At 56.2% G+C, this 24,916-nt stretch overlaps 1 protein-coding gene across 2 annotated transcripts; it reads left to right on the top strand.

Moving 5' to 3' along the window:
- Window positions 1–3,765: 3,765 nt before the first annotated feature.
- Window positions 3,766–23,521, top strand: PWWP3A (PWWP domain containing 3A, DNA repair factor). 2 transcript variants are annotated; one of them, XM_060094751.1, is made up of 14 exons: window positions 3,766–3,820; window positions 4,831–4,959; window positions 5,531–5,616; window positions 6,917–6,987; window positions 8,569–9,300; window positions 10,504–10,611; window positions 12,261–12,331; window positions 13,871–13,947; window positions 14,406–14,466; window positions 15,924–15,999; window positions 16,339–16,389; window positions 16,804–17,240; window positions 18,371–18,459; window positions 22,083–23,521. In XM_060094751.1, exons 2-14 carry the CDS (start codon window positions 4,903–4,905, stop codon window positions 22,135–22,137), a joined length of 1,971 nt encoding a protein of 656 aa, XP_059950734.1. In that variant the 5' UTR covers window positions 3,766–3,820; window positions 4,831–4,902; the 3' UTR covers window positions 22,138–23,521. The 2 variants fall into 2 exon arrangements, with proteins under 2 accessions (XP_059950734.1, XP_059950735.1); XM_060094752.1 differs by lacking the exon at window positions 3,766–3,820 and adding an exon at window positions 3,854–3,943.
- Window positions 23,522–24,916: the final 1,395 nt, after the last annotated feature.

The raw sequence follows: 24,916 nt of genomic DNA, 5'->3' as shown, positions 1-24,916 counted from the left end.
CCCCACTGCCCCTCGATCCCTGCAGTGGGCAGATGGGCCCTCAAAGATGTCCACACCCTCATCTCTGGAAACTCTATATATCATGTGAGATGGCAAAGGGGACTCTGCAGGTAGGACTGAGGTTAGGGGCCTTAAGATAGGGAGATTATCCGGCACACGCACAGCATGGAATTCTGCTCTGTAACAAAAAGGAAGGCAGTCCTGATACACTCGAGGGTGTGGAGGCATCTCCCGGGTGTTGCGCTGAGTAAGAGAAACGCACCTCCAAAGGTTCCGTGCTGCACTGTCGCTTCTGTAGAACATTCTCAGGATGACGAAGATGGAGAAGAGTCCTGGTGCCCAGGGGTGAGGCATGGTGGCGAGGTGGGGGTCTACCCAGGGTAGCTGGAGGGAGCTCTCTGTCGGGAGAGAAATGCCCTGTATCTTGACTGGTGGTTACACGAATCCACACAAGAGATACAATGACTCAGAAGTCTACACACACTGTCCCCATGTCACTGTCCTGGTTTTGGTACTATATTATAGTGACATAAGATAACCTCTGGAGGAAGCTGGGTGACAGGTACAAGGGACCTCTCTGTACTACTTTTGCAAATTTCTATGAATCTATAATTACTTAAAAAATAATAAGCTAGAAAAAAAATCTTCCTAGGGCACATCCAAGCCCCAAGGGACTCCTCTGTGTCACTCCACCTCCACCTTGGTCCTGGCCTCACTAGGCTTCACTTAGTTCCTCTGATGAGTTGGGCCTTCTGCCACCCCAGGGCCTTTGCACAGTTCCCTAAGCTCTGAAAGCTCTCTCCCAACCCATTCAGACGTCAGGTTTCAGGGTTAAACGTTATCTCCTTGATCCCCACCCACACCCCTGCTCCAGACAAGGTTGTCTCTTCATAATTTTCAAAGCTCCCTGCGCTTCTCCTGTATTAACTTCTCCAGAACTTCTATTTATTTTTTGGTACAGTGGTTACCAATCTGGACTCTGGAGCGGGACTTCCTGTTTCAAGTCTTAGCTCTGCCTTAGACAGGTGACTTAACCTCTTTCTATCTCAGTTTCCTTGAAAGTCCCCAATGAATCACATCTGCTGGTATAATCCTCTCCCCTTATATCTGAACTGGCCCTGTGAGTCGCTTTCACCAAGAGAACATGGTGGAAGTGAGGCCGTGCCAGCTCCAAGCCTACACCTTAAGAAGGACTGGCAGTGTCCACCGTTGTGCTCTTGGGAACCTTGAGGAGCCATGTAGCCAACAAGTCTGCTTCCCTGCTGAAGCGAGCATGTGGAGGAGCCGGGCCCTGAGAGCACGTGGAGAGACAAACCCGACAGGCCCAGGCTCTGGCTGACTCGCCAGCTGAACACAAGCACCCATGTGGCCACTGGCGAGACCAGCAGAAGAACCATGTAGCTGAACCAAGGCCAGACTGCACAACTGTGAGCAAACAACTTGGTTCTTTCAGCTAATGGGCTTCATGGTCCTTTGCTGTACAGTGATAACCAAAGCAACTGGGCTGATTATTATTTTTTATCTTTAAATGCATCATACTAACGGTATGATTCTTTTTATTTATTTATTTATGGCTGCCTTGGGGCTTCGTTGATGCGCACAGGCTTTCTCTAGTTGTGGCAAGCGGGGGCTACTCTTTGTTGTGGTGCACAGGCTTCTCATTGCGGTGGCTTCTCTTGTTGCGGAGCACAGGCTCCGTAGTTGTGGCGCGCGGGCTCTAGAGCGCGGGCTCAGTAGTTGTGGTGCACGGGCTTCAGTAGTTGTGGCACACGGGCTTCAGTAGTTGTGGCTCACGGGCTCTAGAGTGCAGGCTCAGTAGTTGTGGCGCACGGGCTTAGCTGCTCCGTGGCATGTGGGATCTTCCTGGACCAGGGCTCAAACCCATGTCCCCTGCATCGGCAGGCGGACTCTCAACCACTGCGCCATCAGGGAAGCCCGGCAGGTGTATTCTTAACCACTGCGTCACCAGGGGAGTCCCGGGGCCGATTATTATACTAACATTTTAGGGTTCTTGCGTTAAATAAAATTAATAATTACAAAGTGCTTATAGTAGTGCCAGCATAAAGTGTTTCAGTCTTAGTTGTGGTTTTATTAAATGTCTTCTCCATCAGGCTGAGTTCCCTGAGTGCTATTTTCCTCACCACTGTATGCCCAGTTCCTGTCACCAAGTAGTCACTCAAACATTCGTTTAAAGAGTAAGCACACACCCCAAATCATTGAGACTCACAGTTGCACCAAAGGGTCTACTTCTGAAGCAGCACAAATGACTGGCAGAGTCAGTGAGGGAACATCCTTTGACAAGATCCACCCTTCTCAGAAGTCTGTTTGGCTTTCATTAAAACTTTTTCCCCTTCTACTGGAAATGCATCATAAATATTTCTTGTTACCGAAGACATTTCAAAAAATAACTTCCATCATATTTTAGCTAACCACACCTCTACTGTTGAACATCTCAGGGCCTCCTGATTTTTTCCACGATATAAGTAACGCTGCAGAAAACATCACTGCACACCCATCTTTGTGCACATCTGATTATATCTTTACGATAAATCTCTGGAAGTGGAAATTGCAGGGTTGGAGGGTCTGCAACGTTTTCGAGGCATCTGACAGATAACGTCAAGTCGTTTTCCAGAAAGGTACCAATTCACACGTCTCAGCAGCCTCGAATTAGGGCTGCCCATCTCACATCCCGCGCTGGGGCCAGGCCTGAGGATTTCTCTCACCTTTGCTAATTGGAAGATGGCAGAAAATACGTATTATGTTTGTTACTGAACCATGAACCACGTGAAAGATGAAGAGACACACACACACACGCACACGCACACGCACACGCACACGCACACGCACACCCCGAGCGAGCCAGCCCGCACCAGGGCGGAATCTGTATTTTCTCAAACGATGGAAATGGAGCATCCAAATGGCCTGTGGACTGAGACGCCCCCCCGTGTTCCCATGCATTCGGGGCCCTACGGAGGCCACAAAGGGACCCCACTCAACACCTTGATCTTGTGAACAGGGACTCCGACCCCCGCGTGACCGGGGTGAGGGCCACCTGGCCCTGCGTGGGCTGCACCGGTGTCCACGGCCCCCTCGCGACCCGCCGCGTTTGATACAAAACTTCCCCGAACGAAGCGGGCCGAGCAGAACCGGCTCCCGAACGCGGCGCCACGAGACGCCGAACCCCGAATTCTGCCTTCGACCCAACAGACACTCTGGGTCCAGCCGGGGGCGGAGGGGACACACTCGCGTGTGCGGCCGTCTGTGGGGTCGCCACTTCACACACCTGAACCTCACACTGTGTCTTCACACCGACCCCACGGCGACCATCGCACTGACGCGGCCGGCGGGGTACCTGTTTCCCGGCTCACCGCCCACACAAGTGGGTCATGTGCAAAACGCACGACCACCCCTCTGTTGGGCGCGGGTCGGAACCGCCGCGACGCCTCACCTCAGGCACCTCAGGCCATGGAAAGTTCTGGAAGGCTCTGGAGGCTTTCCTCAGGGCCTCGGCGGGGAGGGGCCTCGAGGGCCGCGCGGGCCTGACAGGAGCAGGCAGGAGGCGGCGGGCGCCCGGGCCGGAAGATGGAGGTCTCTGCCGTCGCCGCCCACCTCGAGCCCGCACGCCCGCCCGTGCCCTTCAGTCAGCCTAGCGCGCGCCCGCCTGTCTCTCCGCGCCCAGCCGGCGGAAGGGGCGGGGCCATGGTGCGAACGCTGGCTCCCCATTGGTCGGCGTCGGGGGTGGGGCTTGGTACCGCCGCCAGGCTGGCCCCGCCCCCGGCCCGTGGGAGCAGCGGCGGCGGCGGCGGCGGCGGTGGAAGCGGTGAGCGCGGGCGCGGAAGGTTGCGCCTGGGGCGGCGCGGGTGCAACCGCCGTTGGACTGTCGCGGCCACCTCGCCCTCCGCGCCGGGCTCGGAGACGCCGTGCTGGGGAGGCGGGGCGCCGGGTGAGCCCGGCGGGCTGCGCCCTTCGGGTCGGCCGGGCGGGGGCTGAGGCGGCGGGGCCGGGCCTGGGGGAGGGGCGAACCCCGAAAGAGGCTCCCCAGGGCGGTAACCCGCCCTGCCGCGGGAGCTCCCGTCTCTGTTCATTGAACCACTTTGCTGTCTGAACCCCTTTTCTGCCTGGACCCCACTTCTGCATCCTGAACCCCCATCTCTGCTCCCCGAACCCCTACCTCTGCTCCCTGAAGCCCCTCGTTTGCTGCCTGAACTCCTATCTCTGCTTCCTGAAGCCCCACCTCTGCTCCCTGAAGCCCCCATCCTCTGCTAACTGGACCCACCCTCTCCTGCCGGGGTTAACCCCTCTTTGCACAAACGACCCCCCCCCACTTCCTTTTCTTTACTGTCACCGCCAGACCAGCCTTCCCCATTGATGTAATCAACGGTCTGCAGCTGTCCGGTCCTTTCAGGGACACGGCAGCCAAAGAGCAGTCATTTTCCTCTGATTTTATTCTTTTGCGCTGTGGTCAACTGTTAACTCCCCAAACATGGGAGGGTTGTAAGCTTTGCTTGTTTTTAAGCTTTGATTGTTTACAACGCCTCTCCTGCTGACGTTGGAGGCAGGCTGATTTATTCAGGAGCCTTTTAAAAATAATCTAGACAGAACCTTTGGGAGGGACTTTGGCTGTATTTTATTTATGAAAATCATCCAGGCGTCTCCCTGGGCACTGAGGCCAGTCACTTCTTTTTGGCATTGAGCCCACTCAGTGCAGGATGATGGAATTAAACCATCTCCTTGAGGATCAGCCCCGGTAACCTTTGCCCTTGAGGGTTGTGTCTGCGTTGAAATGGGAAGCAAACGATGTTATAAACCACCGTGTAAATTTTGTTGCAGGGCACATCGCGTCAGACCTTCAAGTACTTTGTTTGTGCCAAATCATTACTGCTTACCACATGAGTCTAAATCATGATGGATGCCAAGTATGTCCTCTGCAGATGGAAAAAGCGATTATGGCCTGCAAAGGTGACAGCCGTTCTTCTGTAATTTCAGGAATTAGAAATGACTTTCGGGTGACAAGTAAAATCTTTATCAGGAGATACCTAGGAGCTGCTTCAGCGAAATAATTGAGTCTGAACAGTTGGCGCTCCTCTCCGTTGGCACCGATTCTCCCTCCTTCCCCGTCTAATGGGGTTTTGGTTGAGTGCTTACAAGGTTATGCTTCCGGAAGTGTCTTTTTTTTTCCTCACACTGGGGGAAAAAAAAACAAATTTAACAGAGTCAGCTATAAAAAGGCATGTAAGGCTGTAACTCAAGGAAATAGCTGGCCGGGAGCCCTGATAGTAAATAATGGGAGTATCTCGGGGAGACTTCCCGGCAGCATAGTGGGAAGGGGGCCAGATACAACCCTGGTTCTTGTCTGGATCTGCTGCTACACGTTGTGCCTCAGTTTCCCCGCCTCTGGAGTCCTTTGCTCCTTTAAGAGTCATCTGCTGCATTTGTATTTATGGGTCGCCACGGCTTCTTACATTGTGTTAGCTGTTTGTTTTGTCTTAGTAACAAGGTTTTTTTTTCTTCTTTTTTTCCTCTAATGTAGGTCTTGGCCGGAACTGAGAAGGCAGCCAAAAATAAGAGAAAAGAGGGATTTTTTCTAAACGTGCAGATACTTTCCCTAGACAAAAAGTTAAGTGTTGTGTTTTTGTGATGCTATCTTTTTTCCATATGGGATTTCTGATACCACCACCCTCCCCAAAAAAGCAAAGAGCACCCTTAAGGGCTTCTTATCTTTGTAGTTATAAATGGGGTCAAAATAACCCAAAGAGGAAAACAACTGATTTTATTTCACGGAAGTTTGGAAATTGAAGATGTATATGAGGTACTGAAGTCCAGCGTGATCAGTACAAAAATGGAACAAATGTAAATTAAACGCGAGGTAAACGCTCGTTGGGGTTCATGTAGGGCTGTTTCCTTCCCACAGATGTATTTGTGTGTCTTTTTTTCAGAAACTTGTGTGACAGCCCCCTGAGTTTTGGGCTATTTGATGTTTGAGCCTGTGCCTCTCATCAGAAACTGTCGTTTAGCATTCAGAAGGCAAACGCTTGGGTGTGGGAAGCACGTTATGTTGCGTTCTTGATTGTCCGTGGTGGAACGACGTAGATGACCAGGAATGATTAAAATGCCCAGGTTGTGTGTGTCTGACGGGAGAATTCCCAATTCTAAATAGAGAATGAAACCAAGTCAGCTCCTGTCCCCACCTCCCCACGGTCCCCATCCCTCTTTCTTCAGAGCCGCTCCTAAGCCTGCTTAGTCCACAGCTCACACTTTCCCCGAGGCTGGGAAGGTAATTGAATACTCGAGTTTGAAAGCAAAGCCCATCCTTTTAAACTAAAACACACCTGCTGGGCTGTAAACAGCTTTCAGTGACATTATCCTCTACTCTGAAAGTCTAACAAAGGAGATATTTGTGCAGTTGAAAGTGGGATTTGCCGCATAGAAGTCACAATTTGAATTTTTTTTTTTTTTTTTTGCGGTACGCGGGCCTCTCACTGTTGTGGCCTCTCCCGTTGCGGAGCACAGGCTCCGGACGCGCAGGCTCAGCAGTTATGGCTCACGAGCCCAGCCGCTCCACGGCATGTGGGATCTTCCCAGACCAGGGCACGAACCCACGTCCCCTGCATCGGCAGGCGGACTCTCAACCGCTGCGCCACCAGGGAAGCCCTGAATTCATTTTTGCTCTTAAATCCAGCCAACCTTTTCTGTCTTAAAAGGAGAAAGGAAAAAACAAAAACATTCACCAGGGTCCTTGCTGCCTCTCACCTCAGGTGCATGAATTCCCAGTTGGCCGTGACTTTTGGTTTGAGTGGAAGGGTGCAAAGGAAGAAAATGAATCTCATTCTTTTGTCGTCTAAAGCAAAACATGTTTGAAAATGTCTTGGTGGCATAGCTAGCTGGTGGCGTATAACAGCCATTCCTGTCCCTGCAGAATTAAGGTGAAAAGCACGGGAGCCCAGATCCTGAAGAAGTCTCACATTGAAGGCATTGCTTCCTCGTTAGGTAAGAGCATGTTTTTGAGTAACTGAGGTTTTAATAAAGTGAGAGGCAGTTTGGGAGAAGATGGAGACTCAGGTCTGCAAAGCGACCCTGTTCACAGTTTTCCCCTTCACACAAGGGAACGTGATTTCCCTGAGCTGGAGGAGATGGGTCTGCCTTCTTCACCCTTTCTAGAATTTGCCCCTCGAGCCCGTCCTGTTCTTGACTCCCAGGATGGCCAGTGGTGGCATCAGGGTCCACAGGCCACATCCGCGGCCCTGCAGGCCATGCAGAAGGGGGGCACCTCTCTGAAGAAAGGGGGAGAGGCTTTTCCTCTTTATGTGTTTTGCTTATCGGGTAGCAAGAGTGAGGTGCTTCTGTTGCTGGTCTGGCCTCCGCCCAAGGTCTGAGAAGCAGTTGGATGTGTATTTAAATTCTATCGCTGAGCCCAGGGGAGAAAAAAGGGTGTGACTGGCACCAGCCTTGCTGCCACGGTGTCTGCGGGCTGTCGGGGCAGGGGGCGGCGCGAGGCGGGCTGGAAGTGGAGCCCAGACTCCGGCCTCCTTGGCGTCTCGTCGTAGGTCAGACAGACTTGGCTTGAGCCCGGCCCAGCTCTGCCCACGGTGCACACACCCCGCGGGAGACAGACCGGGCTCCGGCCTAGGCGTGCCCTTCCACAGGCCCAGACGCGGAAGGGTTCTCCCTGCTGAGACTGGGAGTGCTTACTTCACATGCAGAGAGCTTTCTGTCTTGCGTAAAGGTTGCCCAGGGTATCTTCCAGAGGTGACTGTGACGTAGGGTCCATTTTCCTGCATCTCTGGGGAAACCGCTCTCGTTCAGAGCACGATGCCTGCCTTGGGCGGCGGCGACCAGCACCTCTCGGATGCCGTGACTGGTCGTGCAGCCCGTGTTGGGGGGCCACTTGCTTGTGGGCGCCTTTACCGGTAGACGGGCAAACACTGTGTTGATGGAGGCATAATTTATGCCTGCTGAGCTGTGGCGTCGCCTCCGTCCCCTCGTTCAGATAAAGAGCACAGCGCCTGCGCGTCGGAGTGAACGGGGAAAGCTGTTGCAGTGGGGAGGTCAGGCTGAAGTTTCCAGGCCCCTGGTGCTGCTTGCTGGCTTGGAAACGCCCTTGCAGAGAAGTGTGGGTGATCTACCGGCCCACGAGGAGCCTCTTAGTTGTGTGTTCATCACCCCCACCCCAGAGTACACTGCCTGCAGAGTTCTTTATTTAGTTGGTGTGGGTTTCTGTTGACCCTGATTGAATTTGAAACTGTGAGGCTGAGAGAGGATCGGACAAACATCTGAATAGGTTTTGCCGGCGGCATTGTCTTGTAACCTAGAGGAATGTATCTCTGTAACCCAATCAGGGTAGGGTCAGTCAGTTTGCTTTTGGGAAAGGGAAGCCTTGCAGCCCTCAAATGTGGTTTTGTCGTCAGTCCGGGTCCCTCCTTTGGGAAGATGTAGGTGAGAGGCATCAGCCTCCCTTCAGGTGCTGAGACCAGCAGTCCCAGCGAGACACCCCAGCCGGTGGAGGGCCGCTCGGGTGCCGGTGCCGGCTCTCTGCCCATCACCAGGCTTTGTTCCTTTTCTGTCCTTCAGCCTTGCAGAACGAGGTTGCTGCCGCGCCCCTGGAGGAGCTGGCCTACAGGCGGTCGCTCCGCGTGGCTCTGGATGTTTTGAATGAGAGAACCCGACCGCATCAAGAAAGCTCTTCCAGGGAAGAGAGGACCACTCGGTCTCTGAGAGCAAAGCCCACGGAACCAGCCTCCTCGCTTTGCGACCCCAGCCGTTCGCCTTTGCTCCACGAAGACGTGTCGGGCATTCCTGGGCACACGAGGAGGGAACGTGCGCCCCAGAGGCTGTCCGGCCTGCCTGCTCGCAAGGAGGACCCTGGGTGCAGAGTGGACCACAAGAAGGGTCTCGGGAGAAGCGGAGGCCTGCACGCCCCAGCTGTCTCCTTGGCCGGCAGTGGTGCTCAGGACGGACGGGGATCCCGAAAACACCAGGCAAACCGGACGGTGAACTGGACAATGACCCCGAGTAAACAGGAGAGGAACCCGGCACGGGAGCTCAGCTGGGGTCAGGAAGCGCCTCCATCCTCAGAGCGAGCTCGGGAGGAAGAGAGCGAGACGGGGGCCGGCCCGGCAGCCCTGCGCTCCTCTCCCGGAGGTGGGGCCAAGGGTCCTCAGGGCTGCCCCGGTGCCCGGGGCCACACTGCCCAGCACCTGTGCCCGGATGGCAGCCAGAGGCCGGGGCCCCACATGGCTCTGCGCAGCCCCGCTCAGCTCGGCCCCGAAGAGGAGACCAGAGACGCCCGGCTCCTGGAGGGAGGTAAAAATCCTGGAGAGGATGAGTCGTGTGCTGGGGAGGGGGCGGCGTCTGTTTCTCCTGCGGCCCATCTGGAGCCAGGCACCCGTGTTTTGTTTTTTTTTGGTTTTTTTTGTTTTTTTTTTGCTGTACACGGGCCTCTCACTGTTGTGGCCTCTCCCGTTGCGGAGCGCAGGCTCCGGACGCACAAGCTCAGCGGCCATGGCTCACGAGCCCAGCCGCTCCGTGGCATGTGGGATCTTCCGGACCAGGGCACGAACCTGCGTCCCCTGCATTGGCAGGCGGACTCTCAACCACTGCGCCACCAGGGAAGCCCCCCGCTCCCCCCCGCCGTGTATTTTTAACCAAATCCTGAATGAGATTGTTCCCAAGATAGATCCCGAGCAGAGATGTCCGAAGTTCTTTCCGTCTGTCTCTCCCACTGGGCTATAATTACCTCAACTGCTCCCAAATACTTGTGTGTTTTTATTTTTGTTTTGAAGCGGAGGGAGGGAGTGGCGGGGCACGGGGCGGAAGCATGTGGCTGTGATAATGCTGCATCTGCTCCCTGAGGATTAATTCCTTTCTTCTTCCCATGGCAGAAGCCATGATGCACTCCCGTTAAATTGACAGGAATCTCAAAAGTGATTAACTCACTTAAAAGGCTCCTGACTTTTTAAGGATTCCTGTGTCATGTATTTTTGTGTGGCTGTAGCCGGGCGCTATGATTCCCTCCTTTTGGACATTGTAGCATCCCACTTAGTTTTGAAATGCTAATTTGGAAATCTTCATTTCTGCACTGCTGGTACCTTGCACTCTGCCTGCCCCGCAGTCACTCCTGGGTTTCTGCCTTTCTTCGGCCCCTGAAAGGGGCCCTTTCCCCGGCGCCGGAGGCACAGGGATGGTTTCCCAAGGGGCCTGGCCCCAGGGCCGCCCCCTCCCCGTGTGTCTGAGGACGCCTGCGTGAACGGACAAGCCACACGTGAGGACCCCTTGCCCAGTTCCTCCACCTTCCCTGCTTGCGCTCGCGGTCTCTCCTGCCCTCCTGTCTCTCTTATTCTGTTGAATGTGCTTTAACCGACGTGCCCTGCCTGAGCAAGGCCGCGGGGAAGTCTGCGTTGCGGCAGCTTTGCTCTCTGCGCTGATGCGCACGTACCAGGAGGCGTTGTTCCCGGGGTGAGTCCCCAGGACTGTGACAGGGAAAGTCTGATCTACCCTTGTTGGCAGCCCATCCACCTTCTGAAGAGTCAGTGGAGTTGGATGCCGTGAACTCTCTCCTGGTGGAAGGTGAGGAGGACGAGGATGAGGAGCCCCCGAGAATCCTCCTGTACCACGGTGAGTGGGCAGCGCCCTCCTGGGCGGAGGCCTGCGGCGCCCGACGTCCGCGGAAGGTCTCTCGCTGCGCTGCCTGGGTTTCGTCCTGAGCCGAGGGCTTACAGAGAGGGAGTCCGGGGTGCACGGTCCAGGACAGCCATGTGAGGGGGTGCTCCCTGGGGCACGACAGCCCAGCCTCCCTGCTGTCCCCTCGGAGGTGACGGAGGACGGCAGCCGAGTGAATAGATGGGCTCTGTCGCCACTGCTTGGGTGCGGCCTGGCACTGCCTCGCAGCCTTCCCGGATGGCATCCCGAGAAGCAGGGACTCGGCGCCCCCAGGTGTGCACAGTGCCCCCACCCCCGGGCACAGGTCAGCTGCCTCTGTCCTCCCCGGAAGGGTGTCAGACACAGGCCCAAAGTTCAGAACCGGCCAGGAACGGAAAGCTAGTTTGCTTTCAACTAAATAATTGAGGACCGGTTTCAGTATTAGACTCGCCCGCTAACCGTTAGTCTTAACGTGGTCTGGGGGTGGTTTTGGTTTGGTTTGGGTTTTGGATCTTTTTATTATGAAACATTTATGCGTGCACAGGCTGTAGCATGAGCAGCACGGGAGGCCTGGGGGCTTCTGCACGGCCGGGGGGCTGGCCTGGAGCCCCTCCGTCCCCTGTCGTCCCCACACAGCAGGCTCTCTGCCCTTTCTGTGTACGCGAGTCTCGGCCATTTCCCGCGGGCTCTGCCGATTGTTCCTGGTGGCGGCTGGTTACTGGGGTGTTTGGATGCTTCTGCCTGGCCTGCAGTGCCTGGGCTCCTGGGGAGTCACTGGGGTCAGCTCCCCGCGGGCTCGCTGGGTGCAGGGGGGCCACTGTGCCTTCTTGCAGAGGGCGTTTCCGTCCCCATCGCTACATGGCGGTCAGTTACAGCCCCAGAAACCCGGGCGTTGGCTCTTTTCTCCCGGTTTTGTCTTCCATTTGGTTTTGGTTTGCTGGTGTTTTGGCCAGTCGGCCCGGGTTGGCTGTCTGCACCCATGACCCGTCATCCTGGGGGCCACGACGCTCCTCTCACGGGTGACCAGCGCTCCGCGTGTGCCCCAGGCGGCTCCCTGTCCCCCAGGTCCCCTTTCTCTCACAGCCCTTCCTCCTGTCAGACACCGCAGCACGGCTGGTTTTTGAATATTTGAGTTATTTACACATTCTGGAACGTTTTTGGTTGAGGATGCAGTTAAATTTTGTTGAGAAGTTACTTGTAGTTATCTTAGGATTGTTTGAATAGTTCTCTTTTTTTTTTAACCCTTTAAAGCCCCCAGTTTCCCAGACAGGTGAGCTTCTCAGAAATTCAGTCCCTGTATGGGGTTTTCACTGTGTGCTGTGGTCTCCTTTCTGTTTATGTGCCACGCTCTTTAAAAAGTGCTCTATTCTGGAGTAACCTGCCCACCCCGTCCCCACGAGCCCGGCACACGGTCACTGCTAGGAACCAGCTGTCACCCTGGCTGCGCTTGTGGTCGGCATTTGGGTTCCAGGGGCAGGAGTTACAAACCTGCCCCTCAGACTCTCGGGTCTGTTAGGGGAACTACGTCACAATGTCTCCGTGGTTGTGTTTTCTCCAGCAGTTGCTTTTGGTGCCTGATATGGATCTAACTTGTCTCTTTTTGTTTTCCTTTCTTTCAATTCTAGAACCACGTTCGTTTGAAGTAGGAATGCTAGTCTGGCTTAAATACCAAAAATACCCCTTCTGGCCCGCAGTGGTAAGAATCCTTCTCTGCCCCCTGCTTGCTCAGTTGGTCCCCGGAGCCTGAGGTCCAGCGTCCTCCATTCTTGACGCCGGGACCCGGGCAGGTGGTTCACTGTTCTGTTGTTACTGGGGAAACGCTGGGTCCGTGAGCATCGACGTGGACGCGTTTACCTAAGGAAAGGGGGTCTCAGCCTTCTGGCACAAAGGATCGTGAGGCTTATAGGTCAGGTTTTGTTTTTTTTTTTTTGTGGTACGCGGGCCTCTCACTGTTGTGGCCTCTCCCATTGCGGAGCACAGGCTCCGGACACGCAGGCCCAGCGGCCATGGCTCACGGGCCCAGCCACTCCGCGGCATGTGGGATCTTCCTGGACCGGGGCACGAACCCGTGTCCCCTGCATCGGCAGGCGGACTCTCAACCACTGCGCCACCAGGGAAGCCCTCAGGTTTTTATCAAGCAGGCTTAGAAAGCCCGCCTCCAAAAAATGCCCATGGTTTGCTCATTTTCAATATTCTACATTTCAGCTTTTTAGCGTGCAGATTAGGGTGGGCATCTATTGCACAGCAGGTGTTTGAGGTCCTGGCTGCACCCCCAGTGCAGCGGACGCCCTTAAGTGTGGCTGACGTCCTGGCTGTGCCTCCTCCGCCTGCTTGGACGGTGCCCATGGTCAGTTGGAGAATTTTTGAGGCAGGGGCACCACCCGGTTGCCCTCGCTTCTGCCATTTCCACCTTAATTTCCTCCCCTTTGTCTTCCGGCAGGGACAGTGTTCTGATGGTTCTAGCTGTAGTCCTTTAACTTTTAGGAAGAGGTAGTGGCGTGTAAATCTGAAAGATAGCTGCCACAGTGGAGTGGCTTTTGTTGTCGCGATGCGTCTGAGCTCATCCAGGTCAGCATGGCCTCCTGGCACGTGACTGACCATCCCGGGAAGGACAGAATGAAATCTTTGCGGCGTCTGTAGATAGAGCGCAGACATGCACTTGAACCGGGGTTGCCGTGCAGCTCCGTGGCAGGGTTTGGGGCTGATTATCGAGGACCCTCGCTTCCCGAGGTGCCCGTGTCCCCCTGCGGTTGGCAGCCTTCTCCCCGCCTCTCCGCTTTCCCCAGTTCCCGGGGGCCCTGCTGGTTTCATGGGTGCCAGCGGCGCAGATACCCATGGCGTGCAGGCTCCAGCCTCACCCATGGCGCTGGTGACGCCGAGAGGGGCCCCTCTTGGGGTCCACGGCCTGCCACCTCCCACCTGACCTCTGCTGCGCCTGGCCGGGCCTCCCTGAGCTCGCTTTGCCCGTCCCCCAGAATGAGGAGGATCGCGCCGTGAGCCGGGCGGAAGTGCTGAAGGCAGCGGCCATGATTCCTCTTGTTGTAGAGCCCTGGCTCTGCTCGGTCGGAACAGCGCTGAGGGCCATGCAGCGCTTTCTGAGCGTTTCCCGGTGCGGCTCTCAGTCCAAGCCGGCTGCGTTCCTTGTCACATGCTTGATGAAGTGACATCAGGAAAGTGTCGAAAACCCATGACCTTCTGGGTCCTTGACACCTGGTTTTCTTGGATCTGCCAACAGGTGAAAAGCGTCAGGCGAAGAGATAAGAAAGCGAGTGTGCTTTTCATTGAAGGAAACATGAACCCCAAAGGGAGAGGGTAAACCCACTGTTCTCTGCTCCTGCTGAGTGCTTCTGGGTGGAGGCTGGTGAAGGGGGAGGGGTGGGGTCCAGAGCCCCGGATAAGGATCCCCGTAAAGGCTGTGTTCAGGGACACGGCCAGATGGTCGGGTTTTCCAGACTGCTTGTCGGCTTCCAGAGTCAGCCCCGCCGGACACTCCTTGGGCCCCCATTTCCCACAAACGGCAGCAAAGTTGGCTCCCTGCAGGGGCCGTGAGCAGCCCCCTGCCCAGTCACCCCCCTAGTCCTCGACTGTGGGCAGAAGCAGAGTCTGCCCAGAGCCGGCCTGGAAGTGGGCACACCTGGGCCCGGCTCCGAGGGGCTCCCTCCACCCACGAGCCTGCGCTGGCAGAGGCCCCCCGCTTTCCCAGAGGAAGGGCGCTTTCAGGTTGCGAGATGGGGCTGGTTCCCGTGAACCTCTGCTCTCTCTGCTTCCAGCATCGCGGTGTCTCTCCGGCGATTGAAGCACTTTGATTGTAAAGAAAAGCAGGCACTTCTGGTACGTGGATGGTTGTTTGCGCTGCTTGGAAGGGCTGGCTTGGCAGCTGGTAACGGTGTCCTCCACCACAAGGCCCTTCAGACAGCGGTAGTTGTGGGAGTGATGCCTGGCCCCGGCTGCTCCTCTGGGGGTCACTGCCCCTGGAGTGGCTGCTGACCGTTCCCCACTGAGCAGGTTTGGCGTGGAGGACAGGGCGCCCTATGCAGAGGGAAGGTGGGAGAGCCCAGGGCCAAGGCCCACACCTTGCGGCTGCATCTCAGCCGCCCCCGGGAAGGGCACCGTAGACCCCGAAGCCGTGAGCTTGAGCACCACATACGTCAGGGAGCACCATTGCCGTGGCCCTGTGACCGGCCCAGCCCATGAGTCCTCAGGAGCTGGTCCACACAGGGTGCTGTCTGTTAACTCTGAAACACCCACCACTTCGTTGTCCCAACTTTCAAAAACACAGACTGCAACTGGGTCGGGCAGTGGGGCCCATGAGCCCTGCTCCGACGCAGGTGTCTGCTTGGCCCCCGGTCAGCGGGCTCTGGGCTCTGCGTGGGGTGACGCCTTCCCACGTGGGAAGCAGCATCTGAGCTGGTTCCCCGGGTGAGTGGGATGCGGTGGGGCTGTCAGGGTGTCTCCTGCCGACCAGCTGTTCTCTGAGGGCAGCAGGCCACGGGCCTCGAGTGCAGGCGCTGCTTGGAAGGTCGGCACCCACGCTGGACCCAGCCTTGGGCTCTTGGGACCGGAGGGCGGGGGGCAGAGGGGAGGGGGGGAATCGAGTTTGAGATTCGTGTGCCTCAAATACCTGAGGAACGGGTTTTATCGCAAGGACGCCTGGGTTCCAGAAGATGGCATGTACGTCTCACGAGACCCGGATGCCTGGTCACGTCCTCTGGCGACGGGCCATGGGAGCTTGGGCATGTGCCGGCACCACACTGCTGTCCCAGGCTGGTCAGCGAGCCTGGCCGCAGCCCAAGCGCCCTCCTCCTCTGGAGCTGCCCGCCCCTCCCATCACATGCATGTGGGTCTCAGGCTGGTCTCACTGGTCATCCCAGCTTAGGGGTTCTCACCGGGGGTGACGGCCTTGGGTTGCTGTGAGGATCACAGGCCAGGGGTCCCTCTCCCGGGCAGCACTTCTTCCCACTGACCGTGTACAGTTGAGGGCCACGGGCCCAGAGGTGTCTCCCACGGGGTTCATCCCCTGCAGTCTCACGTCTTGTCCATCTGATGGCCCGTCAGCTGCCCTGCGGTGGGTTTTCGCCCTCCTGCTCTCAGCGTCTGTGGTGTGTCTCCCGGCCCCGAGGGCTCGGCTCACAGGTGACCGTTTTCTGAGCAGCCCCGGCCCCAGACGTGCCTCGCAGGGAGCCCTGTGCGGGGGCGTCTGCAGGCCCCTTCCTGGAGGAGGGGGGACTGAGGACGCGGGACCTTGGAGGTGCTCCCAGCTGACGCCTGCCATCTGGGTCTTGTTGCAGGACGAGGCCAAGGAGGATTTCGACCAGGCCATCGGCTGGTGCGTCTCCCTCATCACCGACTATAGGGTCCGGCTTGGTACGTGGGGCTCCGGTGCCCCTGCACGAAGTGACGGGGGGGCAGCAGTGCGGGGCCTCCCCTGAGGGCCCCTGAGGGCGGAGGGTGGCCCGGTCCCCATAGCTGTCTGGCCTGGCCCCAAGCAGGCTTCTCCCCATCCCTGCGGATGGGCAGGCACCTGGTGGAGGCTCATCCTGGGTCTGAACAGAACAGTTTCCTTTGAATCCGGGCTGGTTTCCATCTGTCCCAGGTCTGGCCGTGGGGGGGTCCTCGGGCTTGAGGTCAGGGCGCACACCGGCTGGATGACCCGGCAGAGTCCAGTCCTGTGTGTGACCTGACTTCCCTTCCGCCCCTGTGCAGGCTGCGGTTCCTTCGCTGGCTCTTTCCTGGAATACTATGCAGCTGATATAAGTAAGTCCACCAGCAGCCCCTTTAAGGTGGGACCCGCTCTTTTGCCCGTTAGGAGTGGCAGTCTTCTTTGAGCTCTGGAGGGGTGTGTGCAGCGGGCAGCGCGCCCCAAGCCTGAGGCCTACGGTCCAGCCATGCCTGGGTCCACGGGGTCCCCTCGCTTCCCTCTGCTGTGGGGCCGGGAGGGCGGCGGCACACCCACACCTGCCACCAGCGCCCAGGTCACCCGCCTGGGGACAGGGCATCTGCGTGGCCCTTTCCCTGCCCTCCTGTCGCTGGCGTCTGCAGGGCGCCGCTGAAGCAAGGTGGAGGGCAGAGCTGGGGCGAGGGGCGGGGGTCCTATTGGAGGGAGAGCCCTTGGGGACCGTCCCAGCGCAGCCGAGGGCGCCCAGTCACGGGAGTGCGCTTCCTCCGCAGGCTCCCCCGTCCGCAAGTCCATCCAGCGGGACGTCCAGGGGACCAGGTTCCCCCCGCTGAGCGGGGTGGGCCCCCAGGAGGCCTCGGCAGTGAGCCCACGGGGCAGGAGGCCGGCCTGCAGGAAGGTCCTCCCTGACCGCTCGCGGGCCGCCCGGGACCGAGCCAACCAGAAGCTGGTGGAGTACATTGTGAAGGCCCGGGGCACCGAGAGCCACCTGCGGGCCATCCTGAAGAACAGGAAGCCGTCCAGGTGGCTGAAGACGTTCCTGAGCTCGGGTCAGTACATGACCTGCGTGGAGACGTACCTGGAGGACGAGGAGCAGCTGGACCTGGTGGTGAAATACCTGCAGGGGGTGTACCAGGAGGCGGGCAGCAGGCTGCTGGCACGCGGGCACGCGGACGGCATCCGCTTCGTTCTGGACGTGCTTCTGCCTGAGGTGAGCGCCAGCGGGCCCTGCAGTACCCCCGGGTGCCGGGCCTGGGCGTCGTTCTCCAGAAGCCTTCCCAGGGCGGTGCCGCCTGAGCCGTCTCCCCGAGCCGCTGTGGCCTGGGCCCCTCGGGTGGTCCCTGGCCCAGGGGAAGGGGAGCTTCAGCTTTGCGAATGCGCTTCAGCTGAGGCACGGGTGGTCGAGGAGCTGGTGCACGGCCCCTCGGCCGTTCTTCAATTCAGGGAGGATGCTGCTGGCCATGAATGGAATGTGTGGGAAAATGTCACCAGGCTCTAAAGTGTTGAGCTTTATCGTGGACGTTTCAGATATGTTAAAAAAAATTAAGTAGCGCCGTGAACCCTCACGTGTCCGTCACCCGCTGGAATGGTGTGGCCTTGCTCCACTTGCACCTCCAGTCCCTCCTTCTGGATGGTTTTTTATCCGTGCATACTTTCATGTGTGTCTCTAAAAAGGGTGATCCTGCCCCCTGGGGACACTGGGGGACATCTGGGGTTGTCTCTGGTCGTCACGAGTCGGGGACTCCTGCCATCCTGTGGGTGGGGACCAGGATGCTGCTCCACACCTTATAGTCCAGGACGGCCCCTGTGTCAGCCGTGCCGAGGGGAGAGAGACCCTGCTCTGAACCAGAAGAACTCTTCAAAAATAAATAGCTACGATACTATGATTTCACTCCAAAAAAGTAACAGTGATCTTTTGATATCAGGCATCTATTGTATATTCAGATTACTGCTTTGTGTTTTCTTGTTTTTTTCCTTTTTTTTTCTTTTTTTATGGCCACACCACACGGCTTGTGGGATCTTACTAGTTCCCCAACCAGGAATTGACCCCAGGCCTGGCAGTGAAAGCATGGAGTCCTAACTACTGGACCACTAGGGAAGTCCCCAGGTTCTGCCTTTCTCTGCTTTTAGTGACATGAACTCTCATCTCATCCAAAAGAGAACGTTGTAGATTTAATTTGGAAACATCAGGAGCAGAGATTTTGTAGACTGCACGAGTGTTGAGCTGGGAGGGCCCTGGCGGCCAGGGCATGGCTGGACCGCCCACCCACGCGGCCTCCTCCGAGCTCGGTGCGAGCCACTGGGCCTGGCCCGAGCCTGACGTGTGCTGCCCTCTTGCAGGCCATAATCTGCGCGATTTCCGCGGTGGACGCTGTGGACTACAAGACAGCTGAGGAGAAGTACATACGAGGACCTTCACTCAGCTACCGGTAGGCAGGCCACGCTGCGTCCTGAAGGGCTTCATCTCCACGCGCCGGCGGCTGCGGTGGCTGGGCTGAGGGGCCCTGGTCCGAGCGGGCAGAGCTGGGCCCGCCGCGCCCTACGTCCTTCGTGGGGCTGATGTTTGCCTCCCCAACATTCTCCCCCATTGCCTCAATGCCACGGCTATTTGAGGAAACAGTGAGATTAAGCAGCAGCCGCTGCCCAGACGTCCCTGGCTGGCGGGAAGAATGCGGTGATCAAGATGTTCCTCTCACGTTGGTGTGGTTAGCGCCCTGGACTGGCGGTCTGGAGCCTCTAATCCCGTCTCCGGGCAGGCTGCCAGGCCTTGCTGGGAGCAGGCGGGGCCGCGTGGCAGTGACAGGCTGAAGACTCAACTAGGGTCTCGTGGTACAGACTGTCCCCAGACTCAGCGGCTGCCCTGCACACCCGGTAGAGAGACGGTGCTCCTGGGAGAGTGAGGTCTGAGCGGCCCATCTCCAGCTGGCACCACCCTCCTGCTCGGGCTGCCGGTCGGAGGGCGTCCTGAGTTGCCCGCAGCCTCAGCTGGCTGCAGGCACCCCGGATGCCTGTGGAGGGCCGTGGGCTGTGCCCCGGCCGCACCCTGCCGCCTCAGGGACGCGGTCTGAGCACCGAACCTGGGCAGCCAGGGGTCCCTTGGGCCGGGTGTCAGTCGGGCAGTGGGTCTGTCCCGGTGTGTCCACCTCCTGCTTCTTTTCACACCACAGTTGCGTTTAGGTTCTTGTGCACAAACCATCGAGCCTCGGCACCACGACAGGGTTTGGGTCTCCTCGTGGGGTTCTTAGGCTGCTGTGTTCCATTTACCTTTGGGTCGTCCCCCTCAGGATCATATTCCTTGTTGATCCTGAGAGGGGCAGCCAGTCAACTAACTGATCATGTGATTTTCTGTTAACAGATAGCCATTTTAAAGGACAACTTGCTATTTCATCATTTTTTCTTTGTAGTTTTATTTTTCTTCATTGTGGTGAAATACCCATAACGTAAAATTCAACATCTTAATCCTTTTAAGTGCACAGCTCAGTGGCATTAAGCGCATTCACACTGTCGGGCAACCGTCCCCACCATCATCTCCAGAACTTTCTCGTCTTCCCAAACTGAAACTTGGTCCCCATGAAACACTCACTTCTCTGTTTATGGTTTTTTTTGTTTGTTTGTTTTTAATTGAAGTATAATTGATTTACAATATTATGTTACTTTCAGGTGTACAGCAAAGCGACTCAGTTATACGTATACGTGTGTGTGTGTCTGTGTTCTTTTTTTTAGATTTTTTTTCACTACAGTTTGTTACAAGATACGGAGTATAGCTCCCTGTGCTTATATAGTAAATCCTTGATGTTCATCTATTTTATATATACCAGTGTGCATCTGTTAATCTCAAACTCCCACTTTATCCCTTCCCACCCTTCCCCTTTGGCAACCATAAGTTTGTTTATGTTTGTGAGTCTGTGTCTGTTTTGTAAATAAGTTCATTTGTGTCTTATTTTATTTTTTTTTTATTTTATTATTTTTTTTGCGGTATGCGGGCCTCTCACTGTTGTGGCCTCCCCCGTTGCGGAGCACAGGCTCCGGACGCGCAGGCTCCGGACGCGCAGGCTCAGCGGCCATGGCTCACGGGCCCAGCCGCTCCGCGGCATATGGGATCCTCCCAGACCGGGGCACGAACCCGTATCCCCTGCATCAGCAGGCGGACTCTCAACCACTTGCGCCACCAGGGAGGCCCTGTGTCTTATTTTAAATTCCACATATAAGTGACATCGTATGGTATTTGTCTTTTTCTGCCTGATTTACTTCACTTAGTATGGGGACTTCCCTGGCGATCCAGTGGTTAGGAGTTGGTGCTTTCACTGCAGCAGCCAGGTTCCATCCCTGGTTGGGGAACTAAGATCCCGCAAGCCGTGTGGCATGGCCAAAAAAAACTACAAATAATTCACTTAGTATGATAATCTCTAGGTCCATCTGTGTTGATGCAAATGGCATTATTTCATTCTTTTTTATGGCTAAGTAATATTCTATTGTATATGTGTATCACATCTTTATCTATTCATCGATGGACATTTAGGTTGTTTCCATGTCTTGGCTGTTGTGAAGAGTGCTGCAGTGCACGTTGGGGTGCATGTATCTGTTCTTTTTTTTAAGATTTTTTTTTTTTTAAGATTTTTTTGATGTGGACCATTTTTAAAGTCTTCGTTAAATTTATTACAATATTGCTTCTGTTTTGTGTTTTGGTTTTTTGGCCATGATGCATGTGCGATCTTAACTCCCTGTCCAGGGATGGAACCCACACCCCTGCATTGGAAGGTGAAGTCCTAACCACTGGACCGCCAGGGAAGTCCCTGTCTTTTCGAATTAGAGTTTTGTCTGGGTATATGCCAGGAGTGGGATTGCTGGATCATATGGTAATTCTGTTTTTACTTTTTTTTTTTTTTTTTTTTTTTGGCGGTATGCAGGCCTCTCACTGTAGTGGCCTCTCCCATTGCGGAGCACAGGCTCCGGACGCGCAGGCTCAGCGGCCATGGCTCACGGGCCCAGCCGCTCCGCGGCATGTGGGATCTTCCCAGACCGGGGCTCGAACCCATGTCCCCTGCATCGGCAGGCGGAGTCTCAACCACTGCGCCACCACGGAAGCCCTGTTTTTACTTTTTTGAGGCATCTCTGTACTGTTTTCCATACTGGCTGCACCAACTTAACATTCCCACCAACAGTGTAGGAGGAGGGTGGAGGGTTCCCTCTTCTCCACATCCTCTCCACCATTTGTTATTTGTAGACTTTTTTTTTTTTTAGTATTTATTTATTTGGTTGTACCGGGTCTTAGTTGTGGCATGCATGTGGGATCTAGTTCCCTGACCAGGGATCAGGTGATACCCCCTGCATTGGGAGTACGGAATCTTTTTTTTTTTTTTTTTTTTGCGGTACGCGGGCCTCTCACTGTTGTGGCCTCTCTCATTGTGTTGCTGAGCACAGGCTCCGGACGCGCAGGCTCAGCGGCCATGGCTCACGGGCCCAGCCGCTCCGCGGCATGTGGGATCCTCCCAGACCAGGGCACAAACCTGTGTCCCCTGCATCGGCAGGCAGACTCTCAACCACTGCGCCACCAGGGAAGCCCGGGAGCACGGAATCTTAACCACCGCGCTACCAGGGAAATCCCCTGTTACTTGTAGACTTCATAATGATGGCCATTCCGACCAGTGTGAGGTGATAACCTCATTGTACTTTTGGTTTTCATTTCTCTAATAATTAGTGATGTTGAGTATCTTTTCATGTGCCTGTTGGCCATCTGTATGTCTTTGGAGAAATTTGGATTTAGGTCTTCTTCCCGTTTTTCGATTGGGTTGTTTTTTTTTTTTTTTTTGTTACTGAGTTGTATGAGCTGTTTGTATATTCTGGAAATCAAGCCCTCTTCAGTCACATCATTTGTAAATATTTGCTCCCAGTCCATAGGTTGATGGTTTCCTTTGCTGTGCAAGAGCTTATAAGTTTGGTTAGGATCCCATCTGTTTATTTTTCTTTGATTTTTCTTGCCTTGGGAGAGGGTTTATGTTTATTAAAACACAATTACTGACTAAAACAAAATGATCTCTTTTTGGTTTTGTAGGGAAAAAGAAATATTTGATACGCAGCTCCTGGAAGAGAGGAGCCAGCGAAGCTGAGGCTGGTGGAGGCAAGGCCCTGCGCTCTGGAGCACAGGCGGGCCGTTGGCCTCCCTGACGGCTGCCGCCTCTGTTTTCCTGGTTCTTGTGGAAGGTACAGCTCCTGAAAGGGTTTGAAAGGACAGAGGCTTTTTTTTTTTTTTTTTTAACTTTACATCATTACCTGTGACTGTACCGTGTAGGTTCACAGAAGGTGCACGTTTGTGTTTTATGTTGAAAAGCACTGTACCCAACATTAAACAGGAGCTTTTAAAGACTGATATGAACGTACGGCTCCCGCAACATCAGTGTATTTTTCCATTTGTTTCTCTCCTGTGTGTGGCTCCTCTTATGACGGCTCCTGAGTTTGCTGTGCCTCTGTTATGTGTTTTTGAGGCAAACCCATGTTTGTAAGAGGCAGGACCTGAGACCCGCTGCTTTCCCATGCTCTAGCCTCTGCTGGGACTCGTGCAGGAGAGGAGACGGACCGGCAGTCTTTCCAGCCTCTTTCTGCACTGCCCCCATGTGGGTTTCCCCGCCCGGCCTTGTCACCGCACAGCCAACTGCCCAGATAGCTGTGACGATCCCACCGGGCTGCTGCACCCGCCCGGCCCGGCCAGGGTCATTGTGTGCACGGCCTGGGCCTGGGCTGTGGGGTCGCGGCCCAGCGCCCATGGAAACCAGTCCTTTGTCTGGAAGCCCGAAGCACAGATGGGTCCCCCGATGCCTGAGGGTCCCAGGCTCAGGGCCCCCCCCAACCTTTGGAGAGAGTTGTGTGAAGGCCCGGTCCTTGACGTGGTCACAGAAATTCTGTTTTGGTTTAAAGCCACACACGGTGGATTATTTATTCTAAGCTGACATGAGGCTGCCTGTGGAAGGAAACAGCCAAGTCCCCACCGTGATGGCTGTGCCGCGGCATCTGAGCACAGCCAGTCCTCCCCGAAGCCGGCACCGGCCAGCGAGCGGCCGCTACAGAGGACAGCTGGGGAGAGGTTCTCGCAGGCGCCAGGGACACGGGCCCTGATCCTGACGGGAGGCTGGGTCCCCGTGGGAAGGAGGTGCAGAGATCACTGCGGGGACCTCCGTGTGGTGTCTCTGCTGGTTTTGCTGAAACCTAAGCAGAGGTGCAGACACGGCCCTGGAGGTCCTCCTGCTGAGCTGCCCCCCGAGGGCAGTCGGAGGGGCATCCCGTGTGGGCCAGGCTTGGGAGGATGGCCCTGCCAGCATCTCCACTGTGGCCTCGCTCCCTTCTAGAAAGGTCTAGACAGCAAGCCTCCTTGAAGTGGGTCAGGATGGCGAACAGGGTGCTCTTGTGGGTGAGGCATCCACGTGGAATATTCCGTTATCGTGAAGTATTTTTATATATCTGTGTTCTGAGCTCTGGCTGTGGAATTGAACTTTTCAGACTGGAATTAAATGCCGTTTTGCAGTCCTGCCTGTTCTTTCCTGGGCCCCACGCACAGCCCACCTCGGGCACTCAGGCCGGCCACGCTGTCCCTGACGGCTGCTTCTGGAGGCTCCTTCCCCAGCCTGGCTGGGGAGGCGGGTTCCACGTCAGCCCAGCAGAGCCGGTGTCTGTCAGGTGTGCCGGGTGCTGACCAGAAGTGCTGGAGGCTTCCACTGCTCGGCGCCCAGCCGCATCCCAGTCCTGCGCTCCAGCAGGTGTCTTCAACTCCTGACTCCCACCGTATTATGTTTTTGTTCGTCTTGAAACTTTGTCCCAGGGCCACTGGGGCAGGCAGTGCTGGGTGGGCGTCTGTTGATGCCCCAAATTGGCGCTGGGTAGTGGTTAGGAAGGCAGAACCTGCCGACCAAGTGAGGAATGTACCAGGAGGGGCAGTGAGATGGCCCTGGCCCCCGGGAAGCCGGCGCACTGGGCTGCTTCTGCATCAAGAAGAGAGACCCAGCACAACACAGGGTGCAGCCGGGGAACCCACTGGCCGGCCCGTGGCCTCCTGCACCCCCGTCCACCACAGCCCCAGCTTCCCTACACCCACCATCACCTGGCGTCCCCCCTCAGCTATCTGGGCTCCGTCCAGCTGGCGTCTCAGCAGTCTGCACCTCTGCACGGCCACCCTGCTCCCCACCTGTGTCCCATCCCCTCCCTGGGTGTCCACCCATGCCCCAGTCACCTCCCACCACTCACAGCCACCCTTCCTGAACCTTTTTCAGCCAGACCCCTGACCCCAGACCCTGCGATGCTTGTCCTACAGTTGCTGTACCTTTCTTGCTCCAGCCCAGATGGCATGGGGACGATCAGACCCCCCCAGTGCAAGGAGCAGTGTATCGACAAAACCACTTCCTGGAAGGGGGAGTTTTCCTTGTGTTCACTTGAGTACCTCTTTAAGTCTGTCATTTATCTAGGAAGTTGATTAAGATGAGGTATGCACACACACAGAATCTCAAATCAGGCACGTCTATGCAGTGCGGTCAGGGGCCCTCCCCCCAGTGCATGCAGCCAGGCTTTCCTGTCCTGGCTCCCCTCTCAGCCCCTGCTCCCCCCATCCTCCTGCCCCTGCTCCACCCCTTCCAGGTCCTGCTCCCCACCTCCTCCAGCCCTGGCTCCCCCTCCTCTCCCCACCACCTCCTACCCACCTACCCATCTGCCCCTCACCCCCTCACTGACCCTCAGTGTTCCTGGAATTACGGTGAACCCTCTGTTAACTCCCTGCCCTATCAGACCTGCTTCTCCGTTTCAGGGCTCTCCCTTGACGTCCCAGTTTCCTGATGCAGGCTCTTACCTCCCCTATCCACCCCCCTTCCCCACCCAATCCATCACCCTGACAGCTGATTGCCCCTC

This window comes from Mesoplodon densirostris, chromosome 3, assembly GCF_025265405.1.
Source record: "Mesoplodon densirostris isolate mMesDen1 chromosome 3, mMesDen1 primary haplotype, whole genome shotgun sequence".
In the NCBI taxonomy this organism is placed as follows: Eukaryota; Metazoa; Chordata; class Mammalia; order Artiodactyla; family Ziphiidae; genus Mesoplodon; species Mesoplodon densirostris.
This window is presented reverse-complemented; position numbering and strand designations above follow the sequence as displayed.